General features: G+C 41.4%; 1 protein-coding gene across 18 annotated transcripts in view; it reads right to left on the bottom strand.

Annotated features, from left to right (window-relative positions):
- The window catches only part of dlg1l (discs, large (Drosophila) homolog 1, like), a 204596-nt gene that overhangs the window by 148331 nt on the left and 41877 nt on the right, over window positions 1–14388 (bottom strand). Inside the window, exon 1 of one of the 18 annotated variants that reach the window (XM_037547727.1) lies at window positions 5390–5585. The exons of the other annotated variants lie outside the window; for them this stretch is intronic. Within the exon in view, the coding sequence (XP_037403624.1) occupies window positions 5390–5419 (30 nt within the window). The 5' untranslated portion in view covers window positions 5420–5585. Of the gene's footprint in view, window positions 1–5389; window positions 5586–14388 lie in introns of those variants that run through there. 18 annotated transcript variants of the gene reach the window in all.

Below are 14388 nucleotides of genomic sequence, written 5' to 3'. Positions count from 1 at the left end.
AGGAGAGGCTTGGAAATGGTTAAACACACAAACATCCAGAAAATCACTATATATGCACATATATATATATATATATATATATATATATATATATATATATATATATATATTAATCAATGTTTATTCAAATATTCAAATATTGACAAACACAAACTACACAAATAAATAGATTTTGAAACTGTGTCTTGGGTGCTTAAGACTTTCGCACAGTACTGTACATTCAGGACACACTGGGCCAGAAGCTGAAAACTACAGAAAACGGACAAAAAAATAGTTCACAAATAATACATTCACTAAAATGATTAACAGTATGCAGGTGATGTGCCAAAAAACAATGTCCTTGACAACACAGACTGGTTGACTATCCAAGCCAAAATGTGTAATATGCACTCTGGTGCTGTCATGTCACTCCAGAAACCAGCATAAAATAAATAAAAGCTAAAATAAATAAATGAAAAAAGAAGAAAAAGGGTTCACCATGGTTACCGAAATGTCTAGATCTTACAAAACACCCTAACAGCACATAATGCATCAGTCCACTCTTAGTGGACGCCTTGAACCAGAGACCAAACACGAATGACTGACAGTTTCATAAACCGTCTTATATTTTCATCTTTATCAACTTTACATCGTTTCAGCCTTCTCAGCTGATTAATAATGAAAAATATCTAAAAAGTAGAAACTGAGGCAGCACACAGGCTAAAAGACTCCAGACTGCAGTCCAGCTTCGCTCCCAGATCTGGCCATGTTTATACTGGCATCAGCGGCTCAGCTCATCGATACAACCATCCATGATGAAATTTAATAGACTTGCAGCAAAGCCTCCACTTCGAGCGCAAACCGCAGGACAAACCTCCTCACCTTATTCTCAAAGTCTTACGTTATTAAGGAGAAGTAAAAACAAACCCAAGACAGCAGATTTAACCACTGTTCTGGCAAAAAGATCAAACATACAAACTAAACTTGATATTGAGGCAGTTTTATGCCTCAGTCAACAGGCCAGTCAAAAGCAAGTGGGCACAGTTCGTTACTCTGATGTAACAAGCTGCTTGTTAAGGAACTATAATTTGGCAGAAGGACCTGCAAACATTACAAAAATTAAATGCCTATTTATTAATTTCTTATTTTATTTATTTAAATTTATCACGAATAACATCACAGCTGCCAGGCACAAATATGGGCAACAGGGGAAACTATGTTAAATTTTTGGCCAAACCTTTTTAAAGCTGCACTATGTACGTTTTGTGGATTTGGAGACCTCTCTGGTGGAAAGGTGTAATTGCAAGCCCCTTCCCTGAGTGGATGAATCTGATTGCGAGCACGTTGAATGAGAATAGAACGTCTGAGAATATGAGTGAATCATCTTTACCGTCTTTCAGAGTCTGTGCGTGACAGTAATATGTATAGATGTTTGCCATGGACCAAAAAAACTCCCGACTTGACACTCTGACTATTATTTTAGGCTTTACAGGGCGACCCGCAGCTATAAATCAGTAATGCTATTTATTTCAATTTGAACAAAAACTGTTAGGAAGTTAGCCTGAAATCAAAACTGAAATTAAAAACTTTTGTACCTAATTAGCTCAAGTCGACGTTCACATTAACTACAATTTATCATATCGTTTAAAAGGCCAAAATCTTGTTTTTCTGTAACATTTGACCAAAGTAAATACTTTTGCCCACCTCTGAAACCCCTATATGCTTAAGTCACCAGGCACCAGCAGAATATTAACCAATATCATCACGTTTCACCTCCCCCACCACCTCCAACCATCCCCAAATGTCATAGGGCAAAAACACTCAGCTAGCGCAGAGATCCTCCCTGACACTGTGTATCCTGATACACTCACAAATATGGCACAGTACGGAAAAAAAAAAAAAAAAACCACATGATTTCTGACTCACATGACTTTACGAATACTGAAGATGCAGCACAACCAACTATCTCAGACGAAAAGAGCTCTTCTCTGCAGTGTGAGTGACAGAAGTTGCTGAAGATCTAGAAGCAGATGGCAGAAGGGTGAAGGTCGTGATACATTACTGCCAGACCCCTGAGACACACAGCATCATGAAAGACACACACATTCAGCCAGCTGCCTGTTGCGGCTCACCCCCGAATTCAGCTGCATGATGACGACAAAATGATGACTATCCTGAAGGATACTTTGACTGCAGTAACTGCAGGCCGAATACTATGGATAGATTTAAATACATGGGCACAAACTAGCACAGGAAAATCTAACATGCATTATTAATGTGCTTAAACAGGTTCAAGTTGAGCATGCTTTTAGTCCTGTTCCCATATTCCCACAGCAATGTCATCTGGGAATTTTGAAAAGCAACTGAACAGATTTTATTTATTTATTTATTTATTTTTAAAGCTCACCCAGAAGAACATGCCTTTTTCATCTCAAGTGTCTTTGATTACCAGATTGTGCACACAAGGCACAGAATTCACACCAGTATTATTTTAATATCCTTCTCAGATGCTGTAACCCCGCGTTCACAGCAGCATCGACGCAACGCTACAGCCGGAATTCATTCATTTTCAATGAAAGCTGGCGATTTCCAGCAACAGGAATCAGTGCAAATGCTGGCGACACGACATACCTGAGGAAAGTTTAGCTTTATGCAAAACTGATGCAAATTGAGCAGCGTGGTACATCCTTTATATCCATCACAGTGAAACAGTGTGCCACTTTGTTGGTTCCTAGACATTTGTTCCAACTAGAGATGACGGAATGGCAGCTGTGCTTTCACCACAAACAGACAACAGAGATCCCAAAGTCTAAACACTGGCTGTGTTTACATGCAAGGATTTGCTAACCTGATTAAACGCATTCCGATTATATATCAAGACCATTGTGTTTACGCTCACTTTACTCAACAATGTGATGAAAATCTCCATTTACATGCTCACTACAAGTAATCTGCCCCAAATATACACGCATGGATAAAGAACCACGTAGAGTAGACGTTACCATAACAACCAACATCACGACATCCAGTCAGAGTGAGATGAGCTCACAAAATAACAAATTAAAACAAAATAAACAATTACATTAGAACAATTGGGAATTTATACACAGATTCATCAAAAACATGCAGACCGTATGTAAATAAAACACATTTCTATTTTATTGTGCTGAAGTTGCTAATTAATATTTGCTTCTTCACTTTGTGGTCAAAAATCTATTTGGCACAGCCACTTTTTAGCCATCATAATTACTTTGAAAAATATACTGTTTGTGTGTTTAGGCTGGAAAACACATCTGGTTCAAACAACATAGAAGCCTATAGAATTAACAGTGCTTTGCATCAACTTGCCAGACTTGTAGTTATTGAGAAAATGTGTTTGCCCCACTCCTACAGTCCACTCAACAGCGTTAATGTTGCTTACAGTGGTTTACATTGGCTTTGTTCACATCAAGTTCAATCATACCATTACTGTAGTTTTCCTGCAGTGAAAGTATGTGTCCGTTTAAAACACCAACTGGACGCACTGAGACAACAAACGCTGCCTCAGCAAAGCGACAAAGCTTCCGATTCCCATCTAAACATCTCAACAGCTCAGCACTTCTCTATTGATGCTGTTCTCTCTGCCGAACGGTGGAACGTGGACGCACTGTAAATGACCACATGTGCTGCTGCTTCTGGGCTCCGAACACTCAGGCTGTCCCCAAACCGGGCCAAGCTGGGCAGAGCGGTGCTTTTTGTGGCTTGACCAAAGAATAAGACTGGCTCTGCTTAAATCACTCACGAGACCGGAGTGAATCAAAAGACTACAGCACAACGAGGAGATCCAACATAATGACGAAGCAAAAGTGAACGCAGCTCATGTCAAACCCGGATCATTCTTAAATTCTTCATTTTTTATAGTATCTATAAAGAAATATGCAAAAATATGCACAGCTTATTGTTGTTGCTGTGAGCTTGTAGCTTCTTTTGTGGTAAAAGTTTCTGTGCGTGTAAAAGTTTCTTCAGAAATGAAAGATATTATTAGGGAGTTTGTCCCCCTTTGCTGCAGTAAACAGCCTCGACTTATTTGGGCAAGGTACACTAGATGCTGTGCCACTGCTGTGAGGATTTGACTGCATTCGACCACAAAAGCATTAGTGAGGTAGGTACTGATGCTCTACGATTAGCTCTGAATCACCCAAAGGTTTCTTCGCCCAAAGCTGGGGGGCTTTATACACACTCCTAAAACCGATGGTTGTATATAGAACCATGAACAATCAAAGAACCCTTTGCATGGTTAAAGGGTTCTTTGCATCACAGAATGGTTCTTCAGATTGATGGAGTGTGTGCTATAGATGGTTTGATACAGAACCTTTCTGAAAAGCTTCTACATAGCACCAAAAAGGGTTCTCCAATTGTTACGACATCAAGCCTTTGTAGTGAACCATGTCAAAAAGGTTCTATAAAGACCCATAAAAAAACCACATACTCCAATCTGAAGAACATGCAAAGAATATTTTAATCATGGAAAAGTCTCTGAGTGTTCATGGTTCTATACCATTTTCTTTACTTAAAAATATGGATTCTTCAAGGGTTCCTTAAGTGTGATCATTGATTCTTCAAGGGTTTTTTAGTAAAGGGAATGACTCCATTTAGAACCATGCAGACCATCATGCTTAAAAATTGAAGTGATTCTCCATCACTCTGAAGAATGTGCTGCATATGGTTCTATAAAGCACCAGAAAAGGTTCTTCTATTGTAACAACGCTGACATCATAACTACAGAAGAAACCTTCTTGGGTGCTGTATAGAACCATAAAAAACACATGCTCCATCAATCTGAACAACCATTTCATAATGCAAAAAAAACCCTTGAATCATGCAATAGAAGAACACTTTTTGGTGCCACATAGAACCGTTTTCAAAAAGGTTCTATATAAAACCAAATGAAACATTCTCAATCATTCTGAAGAACCCTTAAATGATGCAAAGAACCATTTAATCATGCAAAGGGTTCTTTGAGTGTTCATGGTTCTATATAGAACCATTTTCTTCACTAAGGAACCCTTAAAGAACCATCTTTAAGTGTGTACCTCTAAAATGACGCCCGGCACCGAGCGTGGTGACGTCAGGCTCCACAGCATCCCATTCGATTGGCATCACTTTTCAACTGTGTCAACTAAACGCACATTAAAGTCGCTAAAGCTGCTAATTAATCAGGGCTGCCTGAGAATTTCTGGACATCGTGGATCTTTATATAAACTTCCCACAACCATAAAGGCAAAAACCGAACAGAACAACTTTGCTAAACCTGCAACTCGCACATCAGACAAACAAACACAGTGAACTACTTTAAAGTCTATTATGAAAACTGCTGCACGAGTGCCGGAGAGCATCGCAGAGCCGCAGCGAGTCGAGTCCCCTGCCTTACCTTTGTAGTAACAATGCAAATGCAGTCCATCCTGGAGCAGCGGGCAGCAGCCTCTCGCGGCTCAGCATCGCCCGCCTCACCTTTCCACGCTCCGCTCAGGGTCCAGCTGTGCGCGATCAAACGCCACAAAGGAAACAGACGGTGCCCCTGCTCCTCCTGCTGAACTGGGGCAGAGCGGGAGCAGCCTGCACGCTCGCGCTTCCCTCGCAGCGCCCACAGAGCGAGGGGGTGGGAGCGAGGGTGAGGGAGGGATGGGGCGCTCCTCCAGCCCCCACTGACTCGCTCTCGAGTTGATCTGGAGGCTCCAGAGCCGCGTGCCACTCGCAATTCAGCCACACGTGCAACGATGCGGTCGCATTAACCCTTTCGAGTGCTGCTGAATCCGGGACAGCGGGAGAGCAGGCGTGACCTTCTGCTTCAAGCTTCACTTCACCAACAAGCCCGCAGGCAACTTAAATCACAGATGAAAAGTGATTCGGATCAGGGCTGAACGATACATCCGAAAATCTTACCACGGTCTTAATAAATCTAACCACTTTTCTGGACCATGCAATATCAGTAATTATCAGTAATAATGCAATATATGCAACAATACATGCTTAGTGGCTGATGCTGTAACATATCTGGTAAAACTGTAAATATGTGAGCTATGGAATTTTTAAGTGTGGATGTTATAGAAGACTGGGGGGTGGGGGGGTTTCTTGTCATCACTAGGGCTATGCTAGTTGTTAATACACTATATGTAAAAAATTATTCGCTCGACTACCTTCACACTCATATGAAATTGACAGAGCTCCCATTCTTAATCCACAGGGTTTAATATGATGCCGGCCCACCCTTTGCAGCTATAACAGCTTCAACTTTTCTGGGAAGGCTTTCCACAAGGGTTAGGAGTGTGTTGGGAATTTTTGACCTTTCCTCCAGAAGCGCATTTGTGAGGTCAGACACGGATGTTGGACGAGAAGGCCTGGCTCACAGTCTCCACCCTAATTCATCCCAAAGGTGTACTATGGGGCTGAGGTCAGGACTCTGTGCAGGCCAGTCAAGTTCTTCTACGTCAAACTGGCTCATCCGTGTCTTTATGGACCTGCTTTTTGCACTGGTGCGCAATCATGTTGGAACAGGAAGGGGCCGTCCCCAAACTGTTCCCACAAAGTTAGAAGCATGAAATTGTCTAAAATCTCTTGGTGCTGAAGCTTTAAGAGTTCCTTTCACTGGAACTAAGGGGCTGAGCCCAACTCCTGAAAAACAACCCCACACCATAATCCCCCCTTCACCAAACACAATGCAGTCAGACAAGTATCGTTCTCCTGGCAACCGCCAAACCCAGACTCATCCATCCACTCCCAGACGGAGAAACTTGATTCGTCACTCCAGAGAACACGTCTCCACTGCTCTAGAGTCCAGTGGTGGCGCTTTACACCACCGCACTCAACACTTTCATTGCGCTTGGTGATGTAAGGCTTGGATGCAGCTGCTCGGCCATGGAAACCCATTCCATGAAGCTCTCTACGCTGTTCTTGAGCTGATCTGAAGGCCACATGAAGTTTGGAGGTCTGTAGCGATTGACTCTGCAGAAAGTTGGTGACCTCTGTGGACTATGCCCCTCAGCATCCGCTGACCCCACTCTGTCATTTTACATGGCCGACCCCTTCGTGGCCGAGTTGCTGTCGCTCCCAATCGCTTCCACTTTGTTATAATCCCACTGACAGTGGACTGTGGAATATTTAGTAGTGAGGAAATTTCACGACTGGACTTGTTGCACAGGTGACGTCCGATCACAGTACCATGCCGGAATTCACTCCTGAGAGCGACCCATTCTTTCACTAATGTCTGTAGAAGCAGTCTGCAGGCCTAGGGGCTCGGCTTTATACACCTGTGGCCATGGAAGAGACTGGAACACCCGAAGTCAATGATCTGATTTGCATGGGTGAGGGAATACTTTCGGAAATATAGTGTATGTCCATTTTTCCTGTTGTTGCAAATGTAAAGGACAACATTTTTATATATATGTGGTTGTTCTGCATTACATATGATTTGAAAAAAATGTTAAAAATCTCTCATTCAGAGATGTTTCGTTCAACTTTGCTGCCTTTTTTACATTCCATAATTCAAATTTTTTTAAGCATGAAATGAAACCATTTCCTTTACTAAAGAACCCTTGAAGAATTACACTGAACAGTGCACCTAACTGTGATAACTGTCCCGCAGGTTTGTGCTGTTGTGAGTGAACGGCTAGACGACTTCTATCCTCCTTCACAAACAAAAACAGTGTACTTATATTTTTTTATATTTTTAAATAAAACAGTAAGTCATTTTAACAATTATGCCTTCTTGATCCATCAATTTAGCAATGCTAGTTTTTAAATCCATCATGTAAAACTCAAAGCACCACAGACATGCCCATCCCCACAGTCATTTCATAAGAAGCTTTTAGCTGAAGTCACTGGTGTGACCCACTTTATTCTTAGGTAATTGTGAAAATGGATTAAATTACATATTTTAGTGTATATTTCATGACTGACATGTGGTTTGATGCTCTGTAGCAGCCGTTTAGTAAAATGCATTTTTCCTCAAAAATGTCTCTGGTGTTACCTTTCTAATGTGCAACACCAATGAGAACTGGTAACACCAGTGACATCTATGGATTAAAAAAAGTGGACGTTTCTGGACCCTAATCCCAAACTGAGGAAAACCACAGCACAATTTTTCCTGAAAATTCCTCAGCCTTGTTCTTCTAATTTCAAAAAAAGAAAAAAAAAAATCAGGTACATTTTCGTACTGAAAAGTTCCACCAAAAATTGCCGAGGTTCACGCTTCTCTTCTCTAAATGACTAACACTAAAGAGACATGCGTATTAAAAGCGCCCCCTGCTGGAGAAGCTGCTAGACAGAGCAGTATCAGTGCAAATGCTGATCCAGTATAACGTACTGTTTACGTATTGAGCAACATGGTAAAACTGGCAATCGATACCAATTACAGCGGCAACATAACAGCCTGGGTCTGAGGGCGCTCCTGTATCCTTGAGCGTGACTCTCTGCGAGCGAAACAGGCGCAGCTCCACTGATCCACAACATCTTTAGCAGTATGTCAAGCACCATCAGCCATCAGCACACGTAGATCTAATCGTACGCGTACTGCTTCATACCCACGTTCAACCACAAAGCTGTGCAGCCGATGTGAAATGAGCGTCTCTCATGCTCGAGTGGAAGGAGGTGATGGACATTATCTATTACACAGGGGTGATCCCCTCATCCTGGCTGAGGGGTGATGGAAAGACTCCTCATGCTTGAATGTATTTCATACATTTCACAGGAAAATGTATGGATTCACAAGAAAGAGCTGCTGAAGTTGAAGGTACATCAAACCACACAAGGAATCCATCCTCGCCTTGTTACACAGATATAAACATCCATCCTTATGCATCTCGACTGTTATACACTGGGTTCGCTCTGTTTCTTGTATCTCAGAATATCTAGGAAACAAATCAGTGCGTCAAGAAATCGCAAAACAATCTGATTCAATTCAAAGTCAAGAGAACTCTTGGCATGATCAATGGGTTCTTCTGGCGGATCGAGAACATGTCATATGGTTCTACATTGCACCAAAAAGGGCGCATTCTTCTACTAAAGAAAATGGTTCCACATACAACCATGAACACTCAAAAGAACCCTTTGCATGATTAAATGGTTCCTTGCATCGTTTAAGGGTTCTTCAGAATGACTGAGAATGCGTTTCACAGGGTTTATTCTAGGTGGCACCAAAAAGGGTTCTTCTATTGGTACATTCTTAAAAATGATGGTCCTTCAGGGGTTCTGTAGTAAAGAAAGTGTCCTATAAAGAACCATGAGCACTCAAAGAACCCTTTGCATGATTCAATGGATCCTTGCATAGTTTACAGGTTCTTCAGAATGACTGAGAATGCGTTTCATGTGGTTCTATACAAAACCTCAATTATCTCAGGATAATTCAACTTCAAATCTTATGGTTAGGGTTCTCCAGGCAATGAATCGGTGCGTCAAGAAAATAACAATTTGATGAAATTTAATATGCATTTTTGTAAAAATACACAAATGTACCTGGAGAAAAGTTACAACATTACTATTACATGACATGCTCAGTGGAATACAGGCCATGAAAACCATACTACAATACACTAACCTTCAACTAATTTATTGTTTGAAAACAGTCCAAGAATTTTATGACTGCATAACAGAGTTAAATTTGTCATGAATACTTAAATCAGTTCAAATTTACGTTCCATATGAATCAGCTTAGTGGCAAGTTCATAGACTAAACTGTTATCGGGGTACCTGCAGGTCATTATGAAGCAGAGTTTAGCAGCTTCTCCACTAGAGGGAGCTACTAGCACTCAAGTCCCTTTCGAATGTGTTAGAGGAAACCCACACCAGCAGGATCTCACTGCATGTAAATGACAAAGCCAAACGATTGTTGTTACAAATCACAGCTAACAGGCGAACAGATACCAATAACAGAGATTACATCATGCTTTATTAAAGGATAAGTAAATAATAGGCCACTTAAACATCTTACAGTCGTTTACAAGCTTCACATGCTTCAGTGTTTAAGTCACACGTGTCAGGCTCCAGTCCTTGCAGGCCAAAACACTGCAAACTTCAGCGCACTGCCTCGTTAAACACGCCACGCCTGATTCAGCTCATCAGTTAATTAGCAAGGCCTTCATGACCTGAATTCAAAGCGTTAGATGAGCGCTAACCTCCACAGCACTTTGGCCCAGAAGGTCCCCAGTTTGACATGCCTGGTTTAAGTAGAGCTGCCTAAGCAGTATTAAAGAAACAAACAGTGAAAAATGAATGAATTTTCCTACAGCAGTCAACCGCGAGATATTTGGAGTCCGCATTTTACTTCTTTAGTTCAGAACTGGAGCTACGAGGCTAACACTGCTAACAAACACTCGAACTCAATATTCACCCAAATAGCCAATCAATAAATAAATAAATAAATAAATAAATGTGAGCTATAAAAGTGACCAAAACTTCACTATGGGCAGCCAATTTCAGCCAAAACCACAGCATGTATTCACAAAGCAGTACTGATCTTGGATGAGATTTCTCCAAATTTATGACATTTAAATGTTAAAAAAACTGACTCTAGATCAGTGCTCCTGCTTCGAAGATGGTCTGTGAATACAGACCCTGTTGTCTAAAGTGGCTTCTCAGTCATTTTTACAGCTCACAGTAGGTTATATTGTGTTCCGAAACCACACTGGCAAGTCTGAGTGACCTTAATAAAGACCTGAAGACAGTTTTAATGTTTCCAGAGAAGTCTTGAGGCTGTTCTTTTACAGAAACAACTTGTGCTATTTGGGTGACTATTGAGTTTGTTTTATTTATTTGGGCCCGCCACCACTCCCCCTCTTTCGAGGACGACTTTATTCTTCATTTTCATTAAACGATCAGAAAAAAAATAATACATTTTTACTACTTTCGGCATTTTGAACTGGTATAAACAAGATAGTAATCAAAAATAATAAACAACAGAGGATTGGGGTTAGGTGGTCGGTGCAAGTGTGTGTGTTAGTCACTGTGACAGAGATCAAAGAGTAGACAGACGGACCAACAGACAGACAAAACTACATATGTATATTGAATGTTTTCAATGTAATCATGTAAGAAAGGGTTTAACAAAATGTAACTTCATATTCGTGCATGTGTAAACACGTGTGTGTATATAAATTGGTGATATGTAGTTGATGTATAGGTGAACTAACTATTGCACGTATTCAAGCGTCTCACTGAAATGAGGGGATTGATCAACAGGCTTGGGTGATTATTGAGTTTTAGTGTTTGTTAAAAACTGCATCAATTCGATTTCGCACCGAACCACTTGTGTGGCAGTTCTGCAGCTATTTGAAAGCTTTTAACTCTACTGCTGCCACAGGAGCGCAAATGCATTCTGGATCCGGCTGAAGCCGCATGAGAACACTTACTTATTCACAACTCAGCTCTACGAGCCTCGCAGAGCTCTGGACACTCCGGGGTCTGAACCCAGCCCAGATTACGCCGCGTCCTGCTGAGGGGTTTGTGCGCTATCTGCAGGCCGAGCTTCGCCCACTTCTGGCACGTTTTTTCACACGGAGAGCGCAGAGTGAGTGAGAGGAGGTCCGGAACAGCCGGGCCTATCGCAGGAGAGCGCAGCACGAGGATGAATATTTGATGTGCGTACAGTCTGTGATCAGTCTGCCCACTTTAGCAGCAGGCTAAGCTCTTGTGCACGCTACAGAATGTAAAGAGGTCTGAGGAGGAGGTCACTCAAAGCTAAGCAAAGCATCAAATGGCGGCAAGTAAGACTAAGGTTGTGATTTTGGGCTTGCAAAGTGTCCAAAGCTTCTGCTGTGCAGACTGGAGATGAATTAATATGACCGTACTTTCCACTGCACACGTCCTGCGGCGAAGCTCTGGTTTTAGTCCTGCACGGCTGGATTCATGCGCCACTGTCCGACACAAGAGACCACAGGAAACTCACAATCCCGCCACGCTGAGATATTTACCAACACACCGACAGCCGGCGGGGCCTTTTCACGCTAGCTTTGTTTCACAGCTTATTTCCTCACAATATGCTGAAGGCCAACCAATCAACTCCCACAGTGAGCAAGAACTCTAACTGCTGTTTTCTTTGTTTTAAATGCTGAACACTGGCAGGATAAGGCCCATAATTATCCATATATCTCCAGAAGATCAGAAAAAAAAATGTATTACGCACATTTAACAGGTTATATTCACACCCTTAAAGTGATAGTCCACTGAAAAATCTGATTTACAGAATTTCTCCCTATTCCCAAATGCAGTCGATCAGTCGAGTCATGGTTGGTGTTTGAAACATGCTTCTTTAGTTTTGTGCTGAAGCTATGAGGCTAAATATAATAAAGATTTATGTATAAAGGTTTATATAAAGGTTTGTTTCAATATAAAACAAAATAAATTTAAAAAAAGGGGGGGGGGGGGCTTTGAACTTGATTAGACAGTCACAGATTTACACCTGTGAAAAAACTTAACATAGCTTTTAGTTAAGGGTCTCGCTTGTTTTTGGCAATAAAATTTAATTTCTGTTTATTGTATTTTTGTTACTGTTATTGAATTTTGTCATTTGTTTACAAAGCACCATTGCCCGTATGAAAGGTGCTCTACCAATAAAATAACAATATTAATCATCATTATTATTATTATTATTATTATTATTATTATTATTACTACTACTACTACTACAGCTGGGCGACACAGTGATAAAAGCCACATTTACAAAATTTAATCACAAACTACGAGTTCAACGATTTTCATTCACACATTGTTCAAAAAACGACGCCAATACCTGATTTGTCGTGTACACATCCTCTGATGCTGAGAGAAATATTAATAAACTAGAGGAAGTGAGACTAAATCTACCCGTACCATCATTAAAGAAAACACTTATTTCTGTAAAGCGTCAAAAGCAGTAAAATGAAAGAAACGCAGATCCTTCAGTGCAGTAACGCAGCAAACATCAGTCATACCGAAAAATCTATGCCGATAACTTAAACCATAATCCGCCAAAACAGATATGACTCTGATATCATCATGCACCCTAAAATAAGTTATAAATGAAGTTATTATTTTTATTTATTTTATTATTATTAATTACTACTACTACTACTACTACATTAGTCTCGCAGCTCCCGTTCAAAGCTAAAGATGCAAAATTCAGACAATAGCCAAGTCTTACTGATCATGTTTGGGGTAAATGACGGAAAGTTTGTGCAAAACTTAACTCTTTTATTTTATTTTTATTTTACTTTAAGAAATGATTCACTGAAAAATTAACACCAAATACAGTTTTGTGCAAATGTTTGGGCACCCTGGTCAAATGAAGTTTTGTTGATTTGTGAAAAGGAGTTCACATCCTCTACACAGACACTCTTAAACATGGGATTTTTGCTTTTGCACAGGTCACATTTTATGCTCCTCCCCGCCAATAAGTTAAATTCAGCAAATAAAACACAATCTGACCAGGGATGTTCAACCATTTGCATACAACTGTACACATTTTTATAAATAAGCATATTTCTATCCATGCAACACCAGCAGCAGTGCAGCACTTCATCAGCTGGTCATCAGCAGCGAGGGGAGATTTGCAGACGACCATGAGATGAGTGCTAATGAATTGCAACAATCTCTTGAGACGAGTGCAGCTGACCACTGAACGCTGTTTGAATGCTACCGAACCTGGACTGATCCATGTCGTGCAACACTGGACGTGAAACCGTTCTGATGGCGTCCCACTGATAGGAGTCATAATCCCCCCAACCCAAGACGACCCAAGAGACAAGGCTACATGAATGGAGCACGAATGACACATGAGCCTCTCTGCAGCGAGAGAGAGAGAGAGAGAGAGAGAGAGAGAGAGAGAGAGAGAGAGAGAGAGAGAGAGAGAGAGAAGAAAAAAAGACAGAGCGAAAGAGAGAGAAGAAAGAGAGTAGAGAGAAAGAAGAGGGAGAAGAGAGAGAAGAAAGAGAAAGCGAGGAAAGATAGAAAGAGAGAGAGAAGACAGAAAGAAGAGGGAGAGAGAAGAAAGAGAAAGAAGAAAGAGAAATAGAAAGACAGAGAAAGACAGAGAGAAAGACCGAGAGCAAGAGAAAGAGTAGAGAGAGAGAGAGAGACAGACAGAGAGAGACAGAGACAGAGAGACAGAGACAGAGAGAGAGAGACAGAGACAGAGAGACAGAGAGACAGAGAGACAGAGAGAGAGAGAGAGAGAGAGAGAGAGGGGGGGGGGGAGGAGGAGAGGAGAGAGAGAGAGACAGAGAGGGGGAGAGAGAGAGAGACAGAGAGGGGGAGAGAGAGAGAGACAGAGAGGGGGAGAGAGAGAGACAGAGAAGGGGAGAGAGAGAGACAGAGAGGGGGAGAGAGAGAGAGACAGAGAGGGGGAGAGAGAGAGACAGAGAAGGGGAGAGAGAGAGACAGAGAGGGGGAGAGAGAGAGAGA

Source organism: Pygocentrus nattereri, chromosome 19 (assembly GCF_015220715.1).
Source record: "Pygocentrus nattereri isolate fPygNat1 chromosome 19, fPygNat1.pri, whole genome shotgun sequence".
In the NCBI taxonomy this organism is placed as follows: Eukaryota; Metazoa; Chordata; class Actinopteri; order Characiformes; family Serrasalmidae; genus Pygocentrus; species Pygocentrus nattereri.
The sequence above is the reverse complement of the archived record's forward strand: the minus strand, read 5'-3'. Positions and strand labels throughout refer to the sequence as shown.